This window comes from Chiroxiphia lanceolata, chromosome 5, assembly GCF_009829145.1.
Source record: "Chiroxiphia lanceolata isolate bChiLan1 chromosome 5, bChiLan1.pri, whole genome shotgun sequence".
In the NCBI taxonomy this organism is placed as follows: domain Eukaryota; kingdom Metazoa; phylum Chordata; class Aves; order Passeriformes; family Pipridae; genus Chiroxiphia; species Chiroxiphia lanceolata.
This window is the reverse complement of record NC_045641.1, coordinates 46,153,025-46,177,643: the sequence shown is the minus strand read 5'-3', so window position 1 is coordinate 46,177,643 and position 24,619 is coordinate 46,153,025. Positions and strand designations below refer to the sequence as shown.

Genomic DNA, 24,619 nt, shown 5'->3' with positions numbered 1-24,619 from the left:
CCATGCGTGTACTGGAATTAGTTCCTACATTATCATTACATTTTTTTTTTTAAATCATTTTTGGATTTTGTCTGACATGGATCAAGGCATTAACTATACAACTGCTTTGGCCATCTGTCACTGATTTAACAGCTGCTTTTATTAATGACCTTAGCTATCATTTTTGTTTCTGAAAGATGCCATAGATAGCAAGCACATGGCAGCCTCAGATCTCAAACTTTTTTATCTTGTGCTCATCCTAATTAACTATGCAAAGACAGTTTGGCTCTTTTTTTTTTTAAGCCAAAGATCACCTGCTGAACTGAGATGATCTGATGAATGTACTTGTTATGGCTGTGCTGTCTTTCAAGTACTTTCCTTCTCTGCTATGCTTTCTGGTGAGGAAATGAATGTAATTTAAACACTTCTTTCTACTTACAGGTAGTTCAGAAAATAGGAAGGAAGAGGAAAGAGTCATGCCAATTGCCTTTCAGGTTTCTGATACTTTTTCTTCCCCCAAGATCATCTCTACCATATACGTAGGGGTCCTAAGAGACTCAAGCATTAATGGAAGAGTCTATCTTTGGACTTGCAGAGAGCAACATGGTATGAGTTCCTTAGTCTCAGTGGTCACTCTTAAGCACATACTCAAGTCTCTCAGAACAAATCTTATCCTGCCATCTTTACTAGAATTGCCTAGGCTATGCTTACAGCTATTCCCCTGCATTTGCTCTCACTGCAGCAAACTTTACTAAGTCTCAAGGCATTCTCTGAAAGACATGATTAACTCTGCAAAAGCAAATTCAGTTTTCTTCCCATTGGTGCTCTCTTGGGTCAAACAAGGGAAGGGAAGGAGAAAGGAGAGCGTTCTAGTCCTACTCCAAGCAGTGGGGAGAAGAGAGATGATTACTGCAGTCCAGCACAAGGATGAGCTAATTCAGGTGCTCAACAGCTTGTGCTTCAGTTTTTAATACTTACTAGTTCATGTAACTAGCTCCACACCCTTTAACTAGAGCAAGGCATAAGCACAGCATGAGTCTACATTTAAAACAGCTCCAGCTGGAGCCAAAGAAATTACAAAGTTGAGGACCAGTGAAAAAAATGAGCAGAGATACCACAGCTAGCACAAAGGCCTACGTCCTGCTGTACGCCTTCAGCAACCAGACAGGTATTTGATCAAAGCCACCCACATATTTTAGCAGCAGCTGTTCCTGGGGTCAGGCTTCCACAACACACCCGGAGTTCTGCAGAGCAGTAGCACTAAGGGTCCAGCAACGCAGCACCTGTATCAGCAACAGGGATAGAGTTAGGTGGAATGGTCTGTTACATTGTAAGAGACCCTCTTTTATCAGAAGGAGCTGGTCTGATAGCCAAGTTACTTGCGTTTAATCATGTGACGGCACCTCTAGAGTCTGTAATTTTTGTCTCCTCTACTTTCCATCTTCATTTTCTTCCAGAAAAACAGGTTCAGGTGAAAGGTTCTGCTTCAGCCCTACCTTTCTAAGACGTGTCTCCACACAAATATCTGCTACCTGGTTGCCTACAGTTCCATACGCTGCCCTTGCTGAATTTCCTCTCCTTGCATAAGCCATCAATGTTTGTAGGAACTCGGAAAAGCAAGTGTGTAGTAATTATTTTAAGTGAAGTGTTCAGGAACACCTCTCTCTCTCTCTCTCTCTCTCTCTCACACACACACACACACACACACATACACACAGCAATGCTCCATGAGTAGTAATTTGGCAGCCAACCAGAGTCTGAACATGAACCCAGAGTATCTCTCTCAAGATAGAAATGTTACCAGTGATTACAGTTTTACATGCATTTATGAGATCAGTTGCTGATTCCCTTCCTTAGAAAGGCTGGATTTAAACCCAGATACACAAGTGAATTGGTACTGTGTACACCTTTACTAGTTACTTCTGAGAGGAGTGCACAAAATTGTTGAGAGTGGAATGGGGCTCTGGAGATCACAGAGTCCAACTCCCCTTAAAACAGGGTGAACTAGAACAGGTTGCTCAGGGCTGTGTGCTGTCAGGTTTTCTTTCCATAGCCCCAGGGCTGGAAACACCACAACCTCCTGTGGCAGCCTGGGCCAGTGCTAGAGCATCCTCACAGTAAAAACAGTTTCTTCTTCTGTCTAAAGGGAACCTCCTGTGCTTCATTCAGTTTGTGCCTATTTCCTCTTGTCCTCTCAGGGGGCACCAGTGAGAAGAACCTGGCTCAGGCTTCTTTACTTACCCCATAAGGTCTGTCTGTGTTTATATATGCATATGTACATACATATACACACATGCCCAAGGATGAAATCCACCTTGAGCTTCCTTCTCCAGGCTGACCACTCCCAGCTCTCTCAGCCTCTCCTCCTCGTATGTCTGTCACCTGCTTTCAGCATCTTCCTTGCCCCTTGGTGGACTCAGTCCAGCCTATCTGTGTCACCCTTTTTTCTGAGCACTGGACCCAGCCCTTCAGCTGTGCCTCACCAGGGCTGAGGAGGGGGGAGGGATCACCTCCCTGGGCCTGCAGCTCCAGAGGCCGTTGGCCTGCTTTGCCATGGGGCACATCCCTGGCTCATGGACAGCTTGTTCCACAGATCCTTCTCTGGGGAGCTGCTTTCCATGCAGCTTGGACCTTCACTTTTATCTAGTGGTAAATAAAGCTTGTACACAGCTCTCTCCAATTTAAGGGACTGAGAGATTTGCCCTTACTGAAAGAAAAAAAAATTTTAATTTTAAAACCTGGGGAAGCAGACATTTCAAAAACAACTAGGCAAAAAGGTTTACTTTTCCTCTTTTCTGCTGACTAGCCTACACAGTGCTTTTTTTTTCCCCCTAAAGCACTGCTGCTTTGCAAAAGAAGAGAGAAGTCAGCATCAGTATAAATGCAAAGCAGAACTACTATCAGTACAATTTGAGTTGTAAGAGTTAGGTGCCTGTCATGGCCAAAACACAAGTCAAAAATCTCTGAAGTGTCACAGCACAGCTGTCTAATTATTTTTTTCTTTTTCATTGGAAATACCGAAACAATCAAAATTAGAAAAACAGTACTGCCTCTTGAATCCTTGTAGAAAAAAATTACTATGTATAAGTCTTATCAAATGACAACCTGCTTCAAAGCATGCCATGCTTTTCTCAAGTTACATAGTCTTTATCTCTGTAAATACAGCTTTGTAGAACTGTTTGGCAAAAGCATTATTCCATCAATGACTGAGGGAAATATACTGCCCACCTTCACTTCTAGGCAGCTGACTGATGTTCCATGGAATGCCAAGTTCTTCTGTCTCCAAACACCACTTGTAAAAATCAGTGAACGAATTCCATACCACATCATTAAGTTTCCATACCGGCTTACTGTGGTTTTGTACTGTTCTGCAATACAGGTATTGTTTTGATACACTACAGTGAACATGACACAGCGATGTTGGAAAACACAACAGGAGTTTTCTCACTATAACAGCAGCTTCACCTCCCCCAGTACCCTATTTCAGTCTCCTTTTTGAAAAGTTATAGTTATACTCACCTTTAACACCACCTCCTTTGCAAGCCAGGTGGCTGCACAGCACCTTCCACAAAGCTAGTGCTGGAATTGGTTCATTATTTCACAAGCTAGAGTATGAAGTATGACAGTACATTCATGGGCATATTCCTTACAAATGCTAGTTAGTACCAAGTTTATTTCCATTTTTAAATAAAATTTACTTTTTAATAAAATCTGCCACTGAAGAGAGAAAACCCTGATCTTTTGCGTAAGGTGGCATTTCTTAGCCAAAATGTAAAGTGCAAAACTCCAAGGAAATCTACCATCAATGCACAAGCAGAAAAAAAAGTTTTTAAAAGGAAACCTGTGACTCTCACTACTACTACCTTTTTAATAAAAGCAGTAGAATCTGGCCTCTAGGTGGAAAGCCCCTGCAGTTTTAACAATTTCTTTTTTTATTTTCCACAAAGTACCTAAGCTACAGCAGCTTTCAGAAACAAAGATGACCAAACCCATCCCTCCATCTAAGACTTCCACTTCATGGCTGGCTGTGTTTATACCCACCAGCCCTGTCTTACCCACATCTAAGGGGAAAAGTATGTTGTTTGAGTCTAAAATTATTCTCCTGGTTAGGAAAATCTTAGGCCATACCTTCATCAAAAGGACACATCACACGAGGTCAAGCTGTACATGCTCTGATCATGTGTCTCACAAGGTCTGCGTGAAAGAAGAACCCTGGAAAGGAGGTTCTGAACTCTGGCATCTAAAAAATGTCACCATTTCTGGTGCTGCACATACAAGAAACACGATGATCCCCATCTTCTGGGTATTTGAAAACAGACTGAAACTTCTGGCTCAAAAGTCTTTTGATAAACTTTTGATTTTGTCAGGTGGCAAAACAGCACAGTCCAGGTATGAGACAGCACAGCCAGGACTCTATAACTAGCACTTAGAGCAAAAGAAAAAGGCAGCCTAAAGAGCATGAAAGCAGTAGGAAACTTACCTATTTATTTTAAGGAGATAGAAATAGGACTTGCCTTCTATACTGGAAAGTGTGAATGCAGGAGGGCCAGCAGCACAGGAAACTTGTATCCAGATACCCCCAATTAAATTTAATTGTAACAAATAATCATTGTGCTCTGCAGGTACTTTTCTGAGGCATTTCCTCTATAATTTGTTACACATGATTATCAGCTTCCACATGTGAATTAATAGCCAGTTAAGTTAGAAAGTTAAAAGAATTGGCCATAGTCCAAATTAGCTCTGCCAGTCTGGGTCTTCCTATTATGTTCAGGTAAAAGAAAAGACAAGAGGGAGGAAAACACATCCATTGTTCTGTAGAACTAAGTATTTCTGAAGTAACCATCAGTGAAATTAAAGAAGCCTTAAGCTGTAGAAACAGTATCAAGTGCCACTGAGCTACTACTAACAGACTCTATTTCTAGAGAGATAAGTCTGGAAATAGAAAATAAGCAGCCAAGAACTGAAGCAAATTTGTCTTACTTGTTTCTAGCAGAATTTGTAGTAACCAGGCTTGTTACAAACACGGGTGAGCTGGAAGCCATCCACTCTACAAGAACCTGCTCGGATCACGTCAAGAGTTGCACAAGCAGCAAGGTCTTGGTCACATAAATAAAAACAGAAGCAGCTAATGCACCCAGCAACCCTGCTTATCACAGACTTTCAAGTACCAGCTTTTACTCTGCAATGTACAAGCATGTACACCAGCTACTGTTTGTTTGGAACTGAGACACATTAATTAAAATTTATTGCTTGGATGCCAAGATTCCCAAACTGCAACAACAGCACTACATGTTTCAGTATCCCATTTCATTCATTTCTACAAGTTTAAACAGTACTGCATTTAAACAATACTTAAATTCATGGGAAAAAAATACCAGTGTCTATTATTTTTAAACTGTAGGCAGTACATAACACTGCTCCCCTCTAAACTGCAGCTCACATACTCAGGTTTTAAAGCACAAAAATGCAGCTTTTACCCAAAGACAGAGAAAGAAAGAACTGGTATTTCTAAATTAGTAAGAACTATTCTATAAAGAGACACAGGCTATAAAGAAGCAGGTGAAGTGTCTCTGTTCCCCAAGCGGTTCTGGTTAAGGCATCATTATAGATCTGTTAACAAAGCTGTTGTTTTTATCACCAGTAACTATTTAAAATTTTAATATGAAGTCATGAGGTAAAGATAACAGCACTGAAGACATTGCATCTAGACCTGAAGAGCCATTGGATTTCATTTACCTTTACAAATGAAATTCAGTGGTCAAGACTCACTGCACTCCAGATTAGCTTGCCTGTAATAATAACTGTTAAATAACTTTTAACACTCCAAAATAAACTCAAGTTTTTGTTATCCCTATCACTTGTCCAGTCAAATGTGACCTTTAAAGAGACTGGGAATCACATGAAATTTGACTCCATGCAGGAAGGTATGTCAATGGCAAAGATTATGTAGGGGTATGTGCTAAATTCACAGCTGACTTCAGCCCAAAGTTGCATGTTGCCGATAACAGCAGCAGAGACCACCAGATGCATCTGACATGTTCTAATACAGCTGAATCTAAACTGAAGACTGGCACACTCAAAAGCACACCACACACCTTTACTGAAGTCGTCACATTTTGTTCCGTAAAGTGCTGACTTCTTGCCCTGCATGCCAGCACTGACAAATTTAAACGAGCACTGGGAGGCCAAGTTTCACATGAAGGGTAAGACAGGTCCACTTTCAACACAAGAAATGGCAAATCAAGTTTGTAAAATATTTAATAGAGCAGTTTCCCAGCAGACTCCTGACCAGAATCATAACCAGACTTCTAAAAAGTATATATATTTTTAGATTTGAAAATTTGTCTTTTATTTTTTACAAAATGGATTCCAGGAAGTTTAAAAGGCAATATCATAGAGGACTGGGGCGCAGAAATCAGGTGTAGTCATTCAAAGCATTCAAGTAGGAATATGGTCATATAAATATTTGAAAAGCATCTTTTATCATAAATGTTCAGAACAAAATGTATAACTCATTCCAAACTAAAAATTGAGCTTTATAGCATGTATTTCCCTGAACAGAAAAAATAAGTAACTTTCGAAATATTTCTAAAGGCCTGAAAGCTTTTTCCCATGGTTAGTTACAATTAGAAGACTTGCCTTAGATTAAATTCCTTCCTTTCCAAATATGGAAAGTATTAACATCAGTCCACTGTTAAAACAGACAATATGTTGCAAATTAATTCTGGTATAGTATGTTCCAACAAAGCCTAGAGTATAAAGGTGCTGAGGTGGCTTTGAGTTTAGTAGTCATCTCCTCTGCTGACAACCTCCTTGCAGGTGGGGCGCAGCAGGATGGTGTGCTCGAACTGCGCCGTGTAGGAGCCTTTGATGTCGCACAGGGGCGGGTACGGATCCACTATGCCCAGGTCACACAGGTTCTTCAGGGCCATCAGGTATTTACTCTCTCCCAGGCGATCCAGCCACCGGCGGCAGAAGGCAAGAGTACCAAAGTTTTCATTGATAACATTTAGCAAGTGTTTCGCTCTTGGAAGCCTTGAAGACAAAAACAACCCAAGAACACGTCTGAGAAGAAAGGTATCGCAAGCAAGCATTCACTGCAGGAATGAAACACACCAATTAAGAAGAGGGTTAGACTGCAAGCTCTTTTCAGGCTTCCCAGGTTTGGGGCGTCTTTCTGTATCAATCAAATGTTCTCTTCCCAAAAGAAAGTGCATTTCCCTCCTGCAAACAAATATCCTTCGAAATACATTGTGAACAGTATCTGCATCTAACTTTGCAAACAAAACTAAACATAGGAACAGAAGTCATTCTCTTAAATAATAAAAGGACATTTCATTTTATCAAGAGAAACAGAAATTTTTCTGATCCAAAGTGGTTAATAATCTGAACTTTTGCATAATTTTGGCATAAGCCTGGTGGTTTAAAATGCTGCATTTTGAATTCTGAAATCAAATACTTGGTAAGTTTTTTATTCATACTTCTTACAATATATAGGCAGAAAAATTACATACTTATAGATCTACCAAAAACTAAGCTTATTTCCAATCATAAGCAGTTCCTTTGCAATTCTTAGTCTTATTCTTCCCATCCCACCTCTTTCACATTCCTAGTTTGTGCTGTGGAAAAGCACGTATGCCTGCTATGTTTCTAAGCAGAGTAGCCTTTGCTTCAGAAAATATGCTGCACTCCTAGAAATGCCAGAATGCAATCCCAGTGACACTGAAAATTAATAACTATTTCATTTTGTAGCAATACACTAACACAAGAATTTAAAACTCACAAAATATCAAAAACAACCACAGATGACGTGAATAGCCTGATATATTCTGGAATAGCAGTAAGATAAAAAATTGTGGCACACAACCACAGTACAAATGTTGATTAAAAAATGCTATACATTTAATATACAGATGAACATACAAGCATAACCTATATATTATTAATTATAAAAAATAATAATGGTAGGAAGATTGTTAAAAAAATTATAAAATTCTGAAAACAACCTATCTTCTCCATTTCCAGATTCTTTAGAATAATTCCATATTGTTCCAGATTTACAGTCAGAGCGTATTTTATAACAAGAACATTGCTAACACCTCTTATTAATTAGTGAAGAACATGCACTATATCAAATTTGAACCTAAGGGGGTGACAGCTCTAGCGTAACACACCAGCAAAACCCAACAAAATCCAACCTTATTGGGACATGTCCAACATCAAAGTTCTTCATATAATGAGAACACTCCATATCATCATGTACAACGCCTTTTCCTGTGCTCCCAAAGGTCTCTATAGCATACACTTCACCTTCCTAAGGAGAGAAAAAAAGAACATGTTACAATATGAAAATAAGTGACACTGGACCATTCGGATACAACCATCTCAGTATTACAACTTCTGAATACAAGTAATTAAATGTGAATAGATTCAAGCACCAAATCAATGCTGAAAGAAATTCAACATGGAGATTTCACACAGTAAAGTTACAGACATCTCCAAATCATCAACTATTTATATTAGTACCATTTTATTTGTTTCAAGTCAGAAATATCAGCATGTTTCTACTCACAATTTCTCAAAGTCACTGCAGTTAAAACATTGTCAAGGCATACATCTAACACAGCTAAGAAACTACATCTGCTAACTGGAAATATTTCTCCTTTGCTATTCAGATAGGAGTCCCAGCAAAACTGCAGTGTAGACATAGCAAACAGATGTTGATTACAGAGACTTACTGCACTAAAGAACTGTCTGCCCAATTTCTGCAAGAATTTTCCAGTAAACAGTTGCTAGTATATACCCTTAACCTGCTCATTTCCACTCCACGAGATGAATTTCTTCAAGAAATGAAGGTGATATATACCTGCAAGGGCATTATCAAAATTCTAGCCAAGAATAACTGAAATGCCATTACACAAACTCATTTCTGCCAAGTGCATTCACACATCCTTAATGGCAGGACTGTGAAAGGAACTTACCAAGACATTGACAGACACCATGAGCTGGGTTTTTCAGTTTATTTAGCTACTTTGAAAGTCACAACCCCAAAATAAGAAGCCATAAGAAAAGCAGTAACACAGGCTTCAAATTCAAGATGAACTCCTGAAGATGCCCCTGAACCGATTAATTACAAAAACACAAACCCACAAAAGCCCACACACAATGCCACCAAAAAGCTCACTTTACACCCACTTTTCCCGAATAAGGATCATCAGAGGCTGTATTTCTCTCAGTCACAAAAAACTCACTGGACTGCAGTCTGATGCTATAATTAGTGCAGTACAGTAAGAGCTTGGCTATGCTCCACATTCTTCATCGGCAAAACTCACTGTGTTTAATGAGGTAGGATTGTGTCCTAAGTAACCTACAGAAGCTGAAGAAATTAAAAACGTGTCTTCTCCCCAGTGTCCCAATATTCAATTAAAACAATTTCAAAGCTCTGAAATCTTTAAGTATTATTTGCTTAAAGAACACTTACGTTTCATACTAGTAATATACTGATAATGGACAATAACAAAACCAAGTACTATTCACTAAGCCTAACCAAGAACATACAAGCTTTTCTATCTTCCTTTTCCAATACTCTTAATCCCTTTGCACAGTCCTATAGGTAAGATGACAGTTAAAACCTTGTCTTTTTGCTCCCATCATAGATCAACAACTGTGATTAAAGCTTGGGTGATGAGAGTAAGCCTGCCTCAAAAAACAATCCTGTGCAGACCACACCTGTGCCTGTTCAGCTCTTACGAGTCTTACTTACCCTGATAGGCTTACTGGTGCCCATTAGTGATCAGGCTTTGAGTGAAATTAAAAGCTTCTTATCTCATTACTAATCTCTTAAATAAGCCTTCTTATCTTGTTAGAACACAAGCTTACATCAAAATGGTGGATAAATCTCAGGTTCCATATTTGAATACTGCCTTTGCAATTGGTAGTTTTGCCACATCATATACAGTAATTTCCCCTGCTCTAAAACACTATTAAAAACAACATCTTTGATCTAGCCTCTCCCATTAACTAGAAATACACTTAATTATTTTGTATCTGCAAAGAAAAACAGCATTGGAGGCTTTTCAAGAAAAATACTATATCTAACAGTAGTCACCAAAAATCATCCAAAGCTACACTACAGACATATTTATCAAGAATTACCCAAGCAAGAGAAGACTGAATTACAGAGAGAACAAACAAGTGTGAATGACTTGTAAGTCCAAACACCTTTCAGGAAAACTCTAGTTTCCTGAACTCCAGTTCACCTCAAAATATGAATTCCTGTCCTTTTCCGTGCTCCTGAGTGCAACATTCCAACACTGCATTTAAATAATGAATACACGTTGAGAAATAAATATGTAAGAGTTTCTGCAAGCATCACTAAGGCCATTCAGATTTCAAGGGTGGTGGGGGTTTTTGTTTTGTTTTCTTGTTTGGTGGTTTGCTTTTTAAATAGCAGGGTTCCAAGGCTTCAATTTCAGAAAATGTTAGATACCTGAACAGTCCAGGGCTAAACAGAGGAGCCACTGAGATGAAACATTACTCCTGTACAGGAACACTACCAAGTGCAGCAGTTTTTCTGCTGCCAGGATCACAAATACAACACATTTAAAGTGCACAGCAAATACTCTTGCAGTGACATCTGGGGAAACTTAAAGGTTTAAGAACTTAATTTACCTCCATTCTTGTGGCTTCTCCTCCTTTCACAATGGGCACCGTTTTTCCAGCATGTATCCTGTATGGTCCGATCGAGTGTCCGTTCAAATTGCGAATTGGCTTCACTTTTGAAGAAAACATTAATGTTACAGGCAATTTCTTAACAAATGTTAAACCCTTCAAGGCAATTTTGTATGTTAGCCCACACTGAAAGTTCAATAGTGACTCATCATACTGCAGAGGAACTAAACACAAAACTGTCCACACATCTTGTACAAACATCAGCCAAGACAGAAGTTGGTTTTGTATGATATAGTAAAACTTCATTAGTAAAGACTAGCAACTCCAACAGCAACAAAAGCTTATTAAGAAAGCCAAACAGCAGGTATCAAATTAACTGTACAGTTTGAAACAGTTGTTTAGCCTTCATCTTATCTGTTAAAGATACAGTACTTGGAAGGATAAGCCAAGAACATTTCTCCAGAGGAATGGCAAGCCAGCCAAAACCACATATTTATGCAAGACGCACACCATCCTTCTAGTACAGAGGTCTTTTCAGTATCATATAAATAAATCAATATTTGTACAAATATATATACATATACACACTTTAAAAACAATTATCCTTATATACAGAAAAGAACTTGCCTTGGTATGTTTTGCCATCAATTTCAACCTCATAAGACTCCATAACTTCTTGTATGGCCTCCCCCACATCACAGAGACGTACATCTATTCCAGCACACTGAAAATAAAGTGCAAATATAAATGGAAAAAACCTCAAAGTTTACTGTAAGAGACTTTGTAAATGACTTACATAATGATCATACCTTTATTCCAGTATTTGTGGCATCCTTTACAGCTTGTAATAGTCCTGTCATATTTTGGATTAAATGTGACTGTAAAGCACAGTCAATAAGACGACCTGGAATCAGCAAAGTTAATTAGCTTCACAGTCTTGCAATGAAGAACATTTCTTCAAAGTTTTAATTCATAAATAAAACTAACCACTAATGTGTGTCCCAAAATCTATTTTGCAAATATCATTGTATTGCAGGACTGTTGGATCTCCAGCATTGGGAGTGTAGTGGGCAGCACAATTATTCAGAGAACACCCAGTAGGAAATGCAAGACCTGCATTTAAACCATTCTCCTTTAGTCAGCTTACGTGAGCAGGTCTTCTAGCTTTCACTAAAGGCAGAGGGAGGGAGAAGAAGAAAAAGAACAGAACAGTTGTCATTAGTATTTCTTACGATGACTTCAAATAATCAACACAAGAACAAAAACTTAGAAAAATATTTAACAATATTTAAAACAAATGCTTTAATGTGAAATCTTAAAACTATTTGTATGCTAAGTAGACAGACACTCTAGGCTGCAAAACCTAAGTACAACATAATATCCTCAGTTCTTTGTTTCTTCTATCCTTTCTTAGTACTTCCGAGTACTTCTCTGGTGTTTTTACTCTAAATTTAAAATATTCATCCTTTACAAGCTACATTTTACCCATTCTTCCTGAGCAGCAGAGATTAAACAACTAAAGTAAAATTAAAATTTAATAAAATTAAATGCATTCTTTACAATTTCTGAACTCAAAAGGAGAGAAAAAAAAAGAAAAGGCTTCTAATTTACTAAAGAAGTCTAATTAAAAAAAGGACCCTTTTCTTACTTAATTTGAGCAATAACTGTGATAAAATAAAACCTCATGAGATTAGCATTTGTTCTTGGGTTTTGTCTACTCTCAAGCTGCTAGCTACTGCAAAGCTACAGATACGTGTCCACCACCAGGGCATTCTCCTGCAGTGTCAGTGAAGGATGCAAACTGCAGCTCACAGCAGTGCACCATACCCTGATTTTATTTAAGAAAGCCATTCACTGATAGCTATATGGAAAAAGAAGAGAGTGTATTTTACTCAGCAAGGCCCCATAGCCTTTAGGAAGAATAGTCATGTTTTGAGAAAATTATTGCTTTTAACAGTCAAACTGTAAAATTCAGTATGACAGATTCGTTTCACCCAGACTAGTGATTGTTACAGCAGCTGCCTTTCTTTTACTTTTCCTGATGGTATATTATTTCTTTCTGTTATCCTTGCACAGTTACCTTGGGGATCAGCTCTGATTAGCTTTCTTACTATCCTACTCTTGTCAGCACAGTCCTCAGTCACACCAAGCTGAAAGCACCTGATTTTGGAAGCTAAACTGTTCTGGATCAGTGCAGTACTTGGACAGTAGACATTCACTCTAGATAAACTGAAGGACAGAAAAGTAATAGTTGGAAGAGTCACAAAAATCAGTCCAGGCTAATTATTTCTTAAATCAACCTAATCAAAGTCATGTTCATCTTAATCTATTTGCTCGGCTATTTCTTATTAGCTGAGAACAATAAACCCCGCCCCACTGTGTTTCCACCAGAAACATCAGCTAATGAAGACTAAACATAGTGCAAACCTCCCTGCCCTGAACTGAACACACAGCCGTGCTGTTTGTATGCCTGTTTGCCCACTCCCAGCCGCAGACTGCACCTGCACTGTCCACACGGCACCTCACTGACAATTCCAGCAAACGCCAGGACGTGCTACTGCTGCTGCTGCTTCTCTCAGCACCGCTGCAGAACTGATGTGCGAGAGCAGCAAAGGCACTCAAATTTAAGTGAAGCATATAGTCAAAATAAGTGAACATAATGGAAAGCTTAGTTTAAAATTCAGTATGATCCCAGGCCCTGTAAAACTGCAAAAGCTAAAAATAAAAGAGGAAACTTAGAGGAAATAATTGGCAATACCAGCTGTGTACTTCAAACACAAATCTTTCCAACACTCAAGATACAGTTAATTAAGCACACAAAACTGAGACTAAATCTCTTGCCCTCTGGAGAACAAAGAAAAATCTACAGCAGAGATGTTTGAGAAGATGTGTGTCCTCACCAGATTTCTATCATGGTCATTCCAGGTTTTATCCAGCTCATAACGTATTTCCTCACTTGTCTGTGTGCCTCTGCAGCCTCCCTAAAGTCATTCCAGATTTCCTCACTGGCTTGGTCTAGTGCTTTCTTTTCTTCACTAGTTATTCTCCAAGCAGCAGTTCGCCTTGAAAAAAAAAAAAAAGTGTTTCAAACAAGTTAATCACAGCAGTCATTACAACTTCTGTCTAAAGCCTGCAAAGTGTTTATTAACCAGTCAGGTCTGCATTCCCCTGGGCAACAGAAAAGATACTGATTTACACAATCTTCAGAATAAAGGAAGTGTATTTTAAAAAAATAAATCTATTGGCACCACAGACTGGCACCTGAGAAGGGCAGTAACACCCTACCAAAAGCCCAGATAGGCAGTCTGCCTAAAGTACGAATAACATCTTCGAAAAGACAGAACAGGCGTATAATATTCACAAGAATGCCTGCAACTCTACCTTGAGTTTAGCAGGGAAAACTGCAACGGACTCTGCTCATGCAAAAAGTTATTTTTTTTCACAGTCCTACTCAGACAGCACTCTTCCTGTGCAGAGAAGAATCTCAGCACTGTACTGTGGCCGCTTGGCCCAGAAACTGTTGGAGAGACAATAAACTCCTTCAAAATTTAAGAGCTTGCAGTTCCAGTATTATTTTCTCTCATCCTCAGAATATTTAGGTAATAACACCTTACACAGCGCATGGTAACTATGAAATATGCCAGGATGTTATTTCTAAATTGGCTGGATGATGAATTAACATTTGTTCCAGGAGAGCACCACTCATTCTGGCTCTCTGGGAGGTTCATAGAACAAATGTAAGAATATTTTTTAATACAGGACTAAATATAAGATTAATTTTGAATATATTTTCCACTATGCAAAAGACCCATACAACTAAGGTTTCATGAAAGCAAACAAATAAAAAAGCAATCTAAGCACTCCAGCAGCTGTCAGAATTTAACTAAAAGACTTATGACTACAAAGTAGAGATACTCTTCAAATGGTGAAGCTGCAGCCTTGTAATGATGCAAAACGCTCTAGCAATAACTCAGAGAACTCTGTACATGTTATGCAGGAAAAAATTACTAAAACCAATAAACAGCTACACATACTGGTAGGTGGGTCTTAAAAGAAAAGAGGTGATGGACAAGGTGGACCAAAGATGCTGAAATATGCCAAAGTCTCCAAATTTAGAAATTAACTTTTACCTTTATGCAAATAAGTTGGTTCTAAGCAAACAACTGAATACGCAGATGGTAAAGGACTAGTTTTTGAAATCCAAAGGTGTAGTTTCTTACCTGTTTCATAGACATGCATTGTTTCATTCTTAGCTCCACTCTAAGAATCTCCTTTACAGCCAAAAACCAAGCAGGAGTGAGCCAAGAGACTATGCCCTGCAACTTTGCTGCACTTCGAACTAAGTATATATGCATAAATACATAAGCATATATATTTAAGTATAAATAAATAAGTATATATATTTATACTAAGTATTTAAGCAGAGTTGAAAAGATAAAGAAGGACAACAGGCTATTCCATAAAATATTCCTCAGAATGACCAGATGATCTGAAATATTTTGAGACATTTTGCTTGTTTGCCTTGAACTTTCCACTCCTTTTCAGATAAGTAACGACAGCGCAAAGGAGAAATCCCACTTTTACCTTTCAGAGCAGTTTTCTTGCTCCAGCAGCAAGCATCACACATCCTACTCTCTGAATTTGCCCTTAACTCTGGCAAATTCTACCAAAAAATCCAAAGCAACAGGCTGCAACACCTGGGCCCCTCACTGCCACTTCAAAACTGGACTACTGCCAGCACAGTAGTCACAGTGAAAAGGTGCACTGCAGAAGAACAGTGGGAAGGGAGACTTGAGGGTCTTTTCAGACCGCTCTGGATTCCAATAGCGAACACCCTCCGGTAGCAAGAACTGCTGACAGAGTCTGGGCAGCTGCTCTGCCATCTGTCACAGACCTGCATGCAAACTCCAGCTAACTGGCAGGAAGCCCTCCTCCCTCTGTCCTGCTGTACTTCAGCATACAGTCACTTCATGCAAGTCACCTGGGGGACAAGACAGCCTCTACATTTAAAAATACTGTATCAGAACCGCAGCATTTTGCTGCCCAAGCTGCACTACTGCACCTGGCAGCTCAGGAAGGGAGGCAAGAAATCCTGCTTGGGCCTAAGCACTTCAGGACATGCAAAAAATCAATTGATCAAATGATGGCCTCACACCAAACATTGAGTCCTCTGACAGGTACATAAGCTAACAAGCTTTTGACAGTTTCCTAACATGCTGCCTACCACATGTCAGCTGAAGTTCACCTCTTGCTCTAAGCCATTTGTTCCATCTTTTCACTCCAGTTCACAGCCCGCAGTTTTCACCAGCACAAATCTATATAGGATCATGCTGTAAACTAGATTCTAGTGATCAAAGAATTCCAGAAAATAAGTTTCCCCAGCTTACCTTCACCTAGATAACCCAGTCAACATGCTGGAGGGAAGGGATGCCATCCAGAGGGACCTGGACAGACTTGAGAGGTGGCCTGAGCAAACCTCATGAAGTTCAACAGGCCAAGTGCAAGATCCTGCACCTGGGTCAGGACAATTCCACCACTAATAAAGGCTGGATGGAGAATGGATTGAGAGCAGCTCTGAGGAAAAGGATTTGGGGCTGTTGGTGGACAAGAAGCCCCACAAGACCCAGCAGTGTGCATTTACAGCCCAGAAAGCCAAATGATACTTTGGGCTGCATCAAAAGCAGTGTGGCCAACAGGTCAAGGGAGGGAATTCTGCCCCTCTACTCTGCTCTGGTGGGATCCCACCTGAGTGCTGCATCCAACTCTGGGGTACCCAACAGAAGAAAGACATGGCCCTGTTGCAGCAAGTCCAGAGGAAGGCCATGAAGATGATCAGAGGACTGGAGCACCTCTTCTATGAAGACAGGCTGAGAGAGTTGGGGCTGTTCAGCCTGGAGAAGAGACGGCTTCAGGGAGACCTCATAGCACCTTCCAGTACCTGAAAGGTCTAAAAGAGAGCTTAGAGAGGGACTTTTTCAAAGGGCATGTATTGACAGGAAAATGGGTAATGGCTTTAAACTGAAGAGGGTCAGTTTAGAACAGCTGCTAGGAAGAAATTCTTTACTGTGAGGGTGGTGAGGCACTGGAACAGGTTGCCCAGATAAGTTGTGGAAGGTGTCCCTGCCCATGGCAGAGGCATTGGAACTACATGACCTTTGGGGTCCCTTCCAAACCAAACCATTCTATGATTCTATGATAGCAGCACAGAGGCAGAAACAAGCAGGCAGGATCAAGAATTCCTTAAACCCACTTTAACAAAAACTGGTGTATCATGAAATATTGTTTATCTGTTTTCTGCCCTCTCTGTTGTATCATTTCAAATTCAGGTGCCTTCAACAAAAAACCACAAGCTTGAAACAAAAGTAAATACTTGAGATATAAAAATCTTAAACCTGTTAGTCTGTTGTCTATATAAGAACTGATTATGTGCTATTTTCTTTTGCTGAAATTTGAATCATGCCCACTTCCAGTTCAACTTCTCACACAAAATACACAATTGTAGGTTGATGAGAGGTAACTTTAGAAAGCATATGACATCAAGAGTTAAGAATAGAAGTGCAACTCTAAAAAAATCAAAGACAAAACCCTACTGACCTCAGCATGAATAAGAGAAGTGGCACAAAAACGCTTCACCAATATATAAAATGAAACTATTATTCAGAACAGGAAATAGCCTGGCATTAAATGTCAGCTACTAATTTAAGTAGCTGCTTATATTAGGAAATACTAAAGTAGCATCATAAGATTTAAATATTTAAATTAGGAACAAAACTAAACATATATTTGCTTAAGCACATTATATAAAGAAACTATTTCAGGTTCCTTAGAAGAGTATATTCTTCTTCCATAACAGAACACTCCAGGTACAGAAAAGACACCCCACTCAAATCCTGTTCTGAAAGGTTGTTTGTTTTTATTGCATTTACCTTTTTTTTTTCCTAATAGTAGTGAAACCAGAGCAAATAATTTAATCTTTAATATCAGAGATGTGAAAAGTGTGTTATTTGTGAATAAACTATGAACATGTTTAAGGTGTTTATCATCTAATTTCCTGGTTTGCTTAAATCATAACCTTATGAGCATGGCATATACAGAACATTTAACTCTTAAGCATTAAAGAATCACTCCTGGATCAGCCTGTCAGAAATATCCTCTGGAAGTCCTTCATTAGCATGCAAAAGGCAGTCATTTATAAATAAATAGGAGCACCTTATGATCAAACTGAAGTAATTATAAAGAAGGCTTTCACAAAAGCAAATTTTACTCTCATAAAAATGAAACCATATTATATGTGAATATCTGAACACAATTTATAAGATGTGTTAGACTCTTCACTATGTAGCTTACACTCTATGAGAAAAATGCATTGACTTTATATAATCAATAAATAAACATTTCAAAGTAATTTCATTCTGAAGAAAAAAGTAATTGGAAAAAAACAGACAATGCTTTCAAAAATATAAGTATTTATCTACTCCCTCTCTTCGGTTTAAACTATTTTTTTTCAGAGTTTTGATTAAAAATTTCCTGGGAAGTTTCAAAGTTTTCAGTAATACTTGGTCTTTTCATCCAGGTTTTCATGTAATTCAAGTTAATTCTATGCCACACATCCCCTGTCTCCCTCACATGACCTTCCACAACACTTCACATAGGAGAAAAAAAAAAAAATCAGTCAAGGACAACACAGTGAAGGTGGTATGCCCTAGTTCTTAACAAAAGAAATAGTAGTCGCCTGTAAAAACATAAGGATGCAGATCTCTGTTCCAGCAAACCACCAGAAGCTGTTGCTTGTATAGTGAAATTGCACATTATTCCCACATCACTATGAATTACAGAAAACAGATGAGGTTATAATAACTATATATTTATACAAAAAAAGAGAAGCAAAGTACAGAATATACCACTTGGGCTTTTAAATTAAATAGAGAGATTGACATATATCTACCAAAAAATAAATAAAAACCAAAAAGTTGATGTCTCAATGGTCACAAAATTGCTGCACAATAGTGTCTCATCTCCTTAAATTTTAAAACTTCACTCACTTCTAATTCAGACAATGTTTTCCTTACAAGCTGCCTAGTGAAATCCTGCTGGTCCCCTGCCTCATGGCAATTCTGCTCATACTGGCTACACCTTAATTAAAAGGGTAGGGAAGGACGAACATTTCTGGGCTGAAGACCTGTATTCATTGAGTTCTTGGATGATCCAGTTAAAAAAAAAAAAAAAAAGGCAAAACCCAAAGCGTATTACAACTAATTTTTTCCATTTAGTTATACTTAAACAGTTTTTTCAGCACATCCAAATGACAGTATTTATTTTTTAAGCTTAAAACACTCACCCATCTTGTGTTGGTGGATATTCACATTCTTCTCCCTTCGGGAATACATTGCTGGGAAATAGATCACATATTGGAATAGAAGGTGGATCTGTTTGGACCTTAGCTGTTGAGCATAATTTAAGAAAGTTTTACACACAGTACACTGGAAATATACATTATCTTATTTCGACCACAGAAGTTAAACACCACAAGTTATTTAAGACTCCCTTACTAGAATTCGGGCTTCTACCAAAACAATCATATCACAATGCCCTCATATGACTTTATTCAGCCAATACTCAGGGCCAAACAAATGCCCTCAGTGGTGTGCAGGGATAGCAGAAAGAGGACAACTCAGCCAGACTTAGGCTACAAACACAAACTGCACCCCAAACTTTGTTTCAGCTGTCAAGAACAGCACTTGCACACACTTGATACCAAATATTCATGCAGTCCATATTTTTGTGCTTGATACCTACGTCCTTTCTTCTTTTTCTTCTTCTTCTTCTTCTTCCCAGTTGCTCCATCTCCTTCACCCTCTCCATCTACAGGAAAGAAAGTGCTCAGGTGAACATAAAATAACCTTAAAGAACCAAAGTTCACATGAGACACATAGAAACATCTGGACTATCTGGAAACACTTCTTTCACAGAATTTAATGGATTAAAATACAACATCCAAAAGCTGCCACCAAACCATTAGCATTTTCAGTCCCCACACAGACCTAAGAAAATAGTTTCTAAAGTTAACAAACATATCACCAAAAAGAGTAAAAAATGTAGCTCAGGGAAAGCGTTTTCAGAAGGTCCTACTTCATATTCCTCTGTTCTCAATTCAGGCAAAAAGATGCCAAGGATTGTTGGAGGACATGAGAGAGGACGGTATTAGGCACAACAGCTAACAAAAAGCTAGAAAATACAGCTTCAAACTCATCTTCTGATGCTTCAGTTAAAGGAACTTACTGCATCTGGAAAGATACAAACCCCAAATGTGTAAAGATGACACCCTTAGAGCAGGACGAGTTTAATCTGGAGATAACAAGGAAGGTCACAAACAGCACTCAACAAAACCACTGCATGCGGGAGCTACAACAAGGGTGGTAAAACACTGGAACAGGTTTCTCCGAGAGGTGGTAGATGCCCCATCCCGTGAAACATTCAAGGTCAGGCTGGACTGGGCTTGGAGCAACCTGATCTAGATGAAGATGTCCCAGCTCACTGCAGGGGGTTGGACCAAATGACCTTTAAATGACGCTTCCAGCCCAAACCATTCTACGAATCTATACCAGTGGGAGGTTTCCAGAGAGCAGAGCGTGTAAGCACCAAGAATCAGCCACATCATTTACAGTCACATTTGGGGGTTAACAACAACCCCACAAACTTCACATTTGGCTACTTCTCATGTCTAGTTACTTCACATCAATATCTAATATGACCTCATCTAACTAAACCTTCCAGACCTAAACACAGGTTCTTTTTAAAATGGACAAATACTAGTCAACTACATTTAGAACATTTTCATCTACAGTGAAAAGTAAAACAGAAAGAAGTTTTAGAATCAAATCAAAGCATCGCCATTTTGAACGTATTTATACAGAAACTTGTATTTAAAAACAAAACCAAAACAAAACACTTATCAGCTGCTCTAGTCACTAAATTACAAGCCTCTCATGAAGACCAATGTGATCTGCATTTTTATGCCATGGTGAGTGCTGTAAGCCTGAAGCTGGGGCAAATTTCAGTAAATGTCACTCCTGCCCCTCCCGGCTCATTTTGGCATTAAGTATTAATTTAAGTTTTTGCAATAAATAGCAAATATAAATACTTTGTAGCTATAACATAGTCCAGCCTACCAAATTCTTCATCAATCATTATTTCATAGACAGCCAAAAATCTTTAATAGTGCATATAAATTTCTTTAAAATGTGGTAACTTTACCACATTTCTCTTGACCTTGAGCTGTGCTCAAACTATTCATAAAGTAGTTAATTAAATATGACTCCAGTTCATTCACCAAGGGATTTTTTGATTTTTTTTTTTTAATGCTAGGCGTAAACTGAAGGGAAAAAACCCCCCAGCATTTCTTAAACGTTGTTGCTGTTGCTATCTGCTTATTGTGGCTTTTTCATACATCACTGGATGTGAAACTGCCAACTGCAAGCCAAACCAACCCTGCCTGTGCTTTCACGTCCTTGAAGACTGCTGCAGACTAACTGTGATGCCAGAAACATAACTACTGCATCTGACCAATACCCTGTTTGTCTTCAGGTTATTTAGCTGCTAGTGAAAAAAATTTTCAGCAGAAAAGGAATTTAAGATCTTTGCAGAACTGAAGCCCAATCTTATTTCATTTTGGCACGGCCATTTAATAACTCAGAGCAATATCATGCAAAAATGATATCAGCATGTTTTAACACTGCAAGGGAAATCCAAAAGAGCACTTTCTAACCTCTCCTAGAGTTCAAAAGTTGTAAAGTCTCATTTTTGGGAGGCCACTCAGGCTTATCAAATGGAACAAAAAAGAAAAAGAAAAATGGAGTAGGTATTTTATTAATTTTAATCTAATGCAGCACCATGTCTTTAAGCAACAATGCTGAAACCACACAATTAAAATAGCAAGTGATGAGAACCAGTACAGGTAAGAACATACAGTCCTCTTGAAAAACCTTTTATCAGTTTTTTATTCTTCTGCAAAATATCGATTTTACTAAAAACACATACAAGTCTAATATGTAGAAAAAAGGAAGATTATTAGAGTTCATAGCATCACTTCAATTTTTTTATATTTTCTGATACTGTAATACCAATTGCTATACTGTAAAAAGGATAACAGAGCATAGCATTTGATCTGCAAGTAACAATGTTATTTCTTCTGAGATGGAACTCTACTCTAATAATTTTCCAAGATCTCTTTTCATTGGATAAAGTTTTCACTATCCCTCTCAATACTTTTTACTCAACTTGTAATGATGGCAAAGCACATATTGCATTAATTATCTTTCAACTCCATAACCTGAAATACACCACAAAACAAATAAACCATCAGAATATATTTCTATGGAAAGTAACAGCATTGAACTGTAGTGTACACTGCAGACTGAAAATGTTCAAAGACAAATTTATTTGTTATTTAATACACCGTGACACACTGATTTAATTTTTTAAAACTTCCATACTCAATTCATTAAAATTAAACTCCAGAATGATGAATTCCAGCAAGTCAACTAAGAAGATTGCTAAGCAGACTAAGAAACATTTCAGGATGCTGAACCAACTTTACATGCTATTTTTTTACATGTATTTTTTAAAATTTCCATGTCTATTGAGAACCATCCCTCAAACCAAAGGAAACACAGTACCTTTTTCTGATATTCCTACAGAAGAGATGCACCCAGTCTGGATTTCAGTATGGACACTTTTAAGGCTCTTGCTTAGAAAATCAGCTGCATATCACAAGCAACACACAAGGTGTATGTCTTACTTGTGTATTAATCCCTCCCCAATTCAATTTTAATGAGAAAATATAATTACAGATGAGTAGGTTTAAAGTCACAGGTAAAGACTCTAAAACTTCCTATTAATTAAAATGCTCCCTTAAAATTTGCTCTATGTTTTAAGCCACAAATAAGAGACAAAATTTTGAACACAAATGCCTACTGACCATGGTAATGCAACTGAGAGTAATTTATAGCTTAACTTATCTCAAACTAAACATTTCCTTCAGTAATTAGGTCCTTGAAAACACAAAGCTTTAAAAAAGCTTGTATCCCTGTTATTTTTCTTTGTATGCATATGTGACAGCTGAATTGTTGACAAAAAAAGTTAAAAGTGTATATAGTTCCATTTCACCTGTCCCAAGGAAAAAATAAACAAACAAAATCAAAACCCAGAAAGATATCTGTAAAAGGTTTGTTAAAATGGGTGTTTTGGAAGAAGCTGAAACTCGAAATGTCAAGGGAAAACATAAGTTACACTTACCTTCATCATCGTCATCTTTTTCTTTCTCCTCCAGTGCTTGCTTGTCCAATTGTTTTGCTACATCATCAAGAGCACCTTCTATTTCTTTATCTGTTTCTTGTCCTGTTTGTAAAATTAAAGTATGACTTACCGTAAAACATCAGCTCCAATAGCCCCCCAAACTTTACACAAATATTATGCTGTATTCATCCTACAGACACCAGAGTACATACTGCTTTTCTTCTTTCTCAGCAGCCCCTATGTGCAAGACTGTAGGACCCTACAGTGACAGGTGCTGTTACTGACACTTGTGTATAAAGGTAGATTACCCTGACACTTCTGATTACTTTTTTCTGCCAGGGTAACTAATTCTCCTTGCCATAGCAGCAGCCTGCTCCTATAAGATAACATGGGCGTGAAGTAGATAATTATAAACGCACGGCACCACCATCACTCGCTGCTGGCCTGCTAAAACAAACCCAAACCGTAGCGCCTTTACACCATTTGCCCAGACTTGCTCCGGCTCTCTGCGAGGACTTGGGAGGGGTGCGCAGCCTCCATCACGCGGGATGACTTTTACACCAGCAGTCTCACGCCTCGGGGCATAGGAGGGGGTGAGGGAAGCGGTGGCTTCTCCTGCGCGCCCCGGAGAAGGCAGGACTCCCCAGCCCCGGTGGAACGGCAGTAGCACCCTCCGGGCACGCCCAGCCCGCTCCGAGCCGCGAGGATCCCCCTCAGCCCGCACGGCCGCCACGGGCCGGGACAGTGTCCTCGGCGGACCCCCGCACCCGCACGGTGGGACTCTTCAGCCCCCCGCGGCCTCCCGGTGCCGCGCACGACGCCCGGTGTGCCGGGCCGCGGCCCCTCACGCCACCCCGCCAGCCCCTCAGCGCAGCGTCCCGGCGCGGCGCGGCCCGGCCCCTACCCGCGGGGCCCGCTTTGCCCTTCTTCTTCTTCTTGCGCTTCTTCTTGGCGCCATCGTCGGCGCCGAGCCCCGCCGCGCCGTCCCTGTCGCCGGGCTCGGGGGGCAGCTCTCCGTTCAGGTGCTGCTCCGGCTCCTCCGCCCGCCCCACGCCCGCCATGTCGCCGCGGCCGCGCCGCCTCGCGCGCACGGAGCGAGCCGGGCACAGCGGCGGGCCGACAGCGCGCTCGGTGGTGCGCGCGGGGCACGCCGGGACGGTGGAGGACTCCGCGGGCAGCGCAGGCGGAGGACAGGGGGGCGGCCCCTCGGCCGCGCACGCGCACTGCGCCCGGTGTGCGCGCGCGGGGCCGTGAGCGGGGTGTGGCCGGGACCGGCCGTGCGGCGGATTAAAAATGGAAAAATGTCTTATTAAAACAACCCTTTTCTCCAACAGGAACAGCTGCTGTTGAATGTTTATAGGATGTGAGATTGTTAGTTTTACAACTGGAGGACACTGAACAAATTTAAGTCACACGAGAGAACTCGTGTACAGAAGGAAAATAATGCACTGAAAAAATTACTTGTTCCAAGGCACGTGGAGCAAAAAAAGGGAAGATTCTAATACATGCTCAAGGACACTGCCTTGTCCCATTTCCACCACTACCTAGAAAAGCAAGGCGAAGTACCAGTATTGCCAGTGTCCACTAATGGTTCATTAAATTAGCCCAGTTCTTAAAATTCATTTCCTGAGTTTATACTTTGCACAAGTTTTCCACTAGTATAACCATGCTGGCT

At 39.7% G+C, this 24,619-nt stretch overlaps 1 protein-coding gene across 1 annotated transcript; it reads right to left on the bottom strand.

Annotated features, from left to right (window-relative positions):
• Nucleotides 1-6,219: 6,219 nt before the first annotated feature.
• On the bottom strand, nt 6,220-24,106 carry METAP2 (methionyl aminopeptidase 2). Its single transcript, XM_032687468.1, is given in 14 exon segments — nt 6,220-7,014; nt 8,178-8,293; nt 10,651-10,754; nt 11,278-11,374; nt 11,460-11,501; nt 11,503-11,537; nt 11,540-11,554; nt 11,638-11,788; nt 11,790-11,820; nt 13,551-13,712; nt 18,989-19,091; nt 19,447-19,512; nt 22,945-23,046; nt 23,849-24,106. Coding segments are annotated over 14 exon segments (1,434 nt in total). The 5' UTR covers nt 24,006-24,106; the 3' UTR covers nt 6,220-6,761.
• Nucleotides 24,107-24,619: the final 513 nt, after the last annotated feature.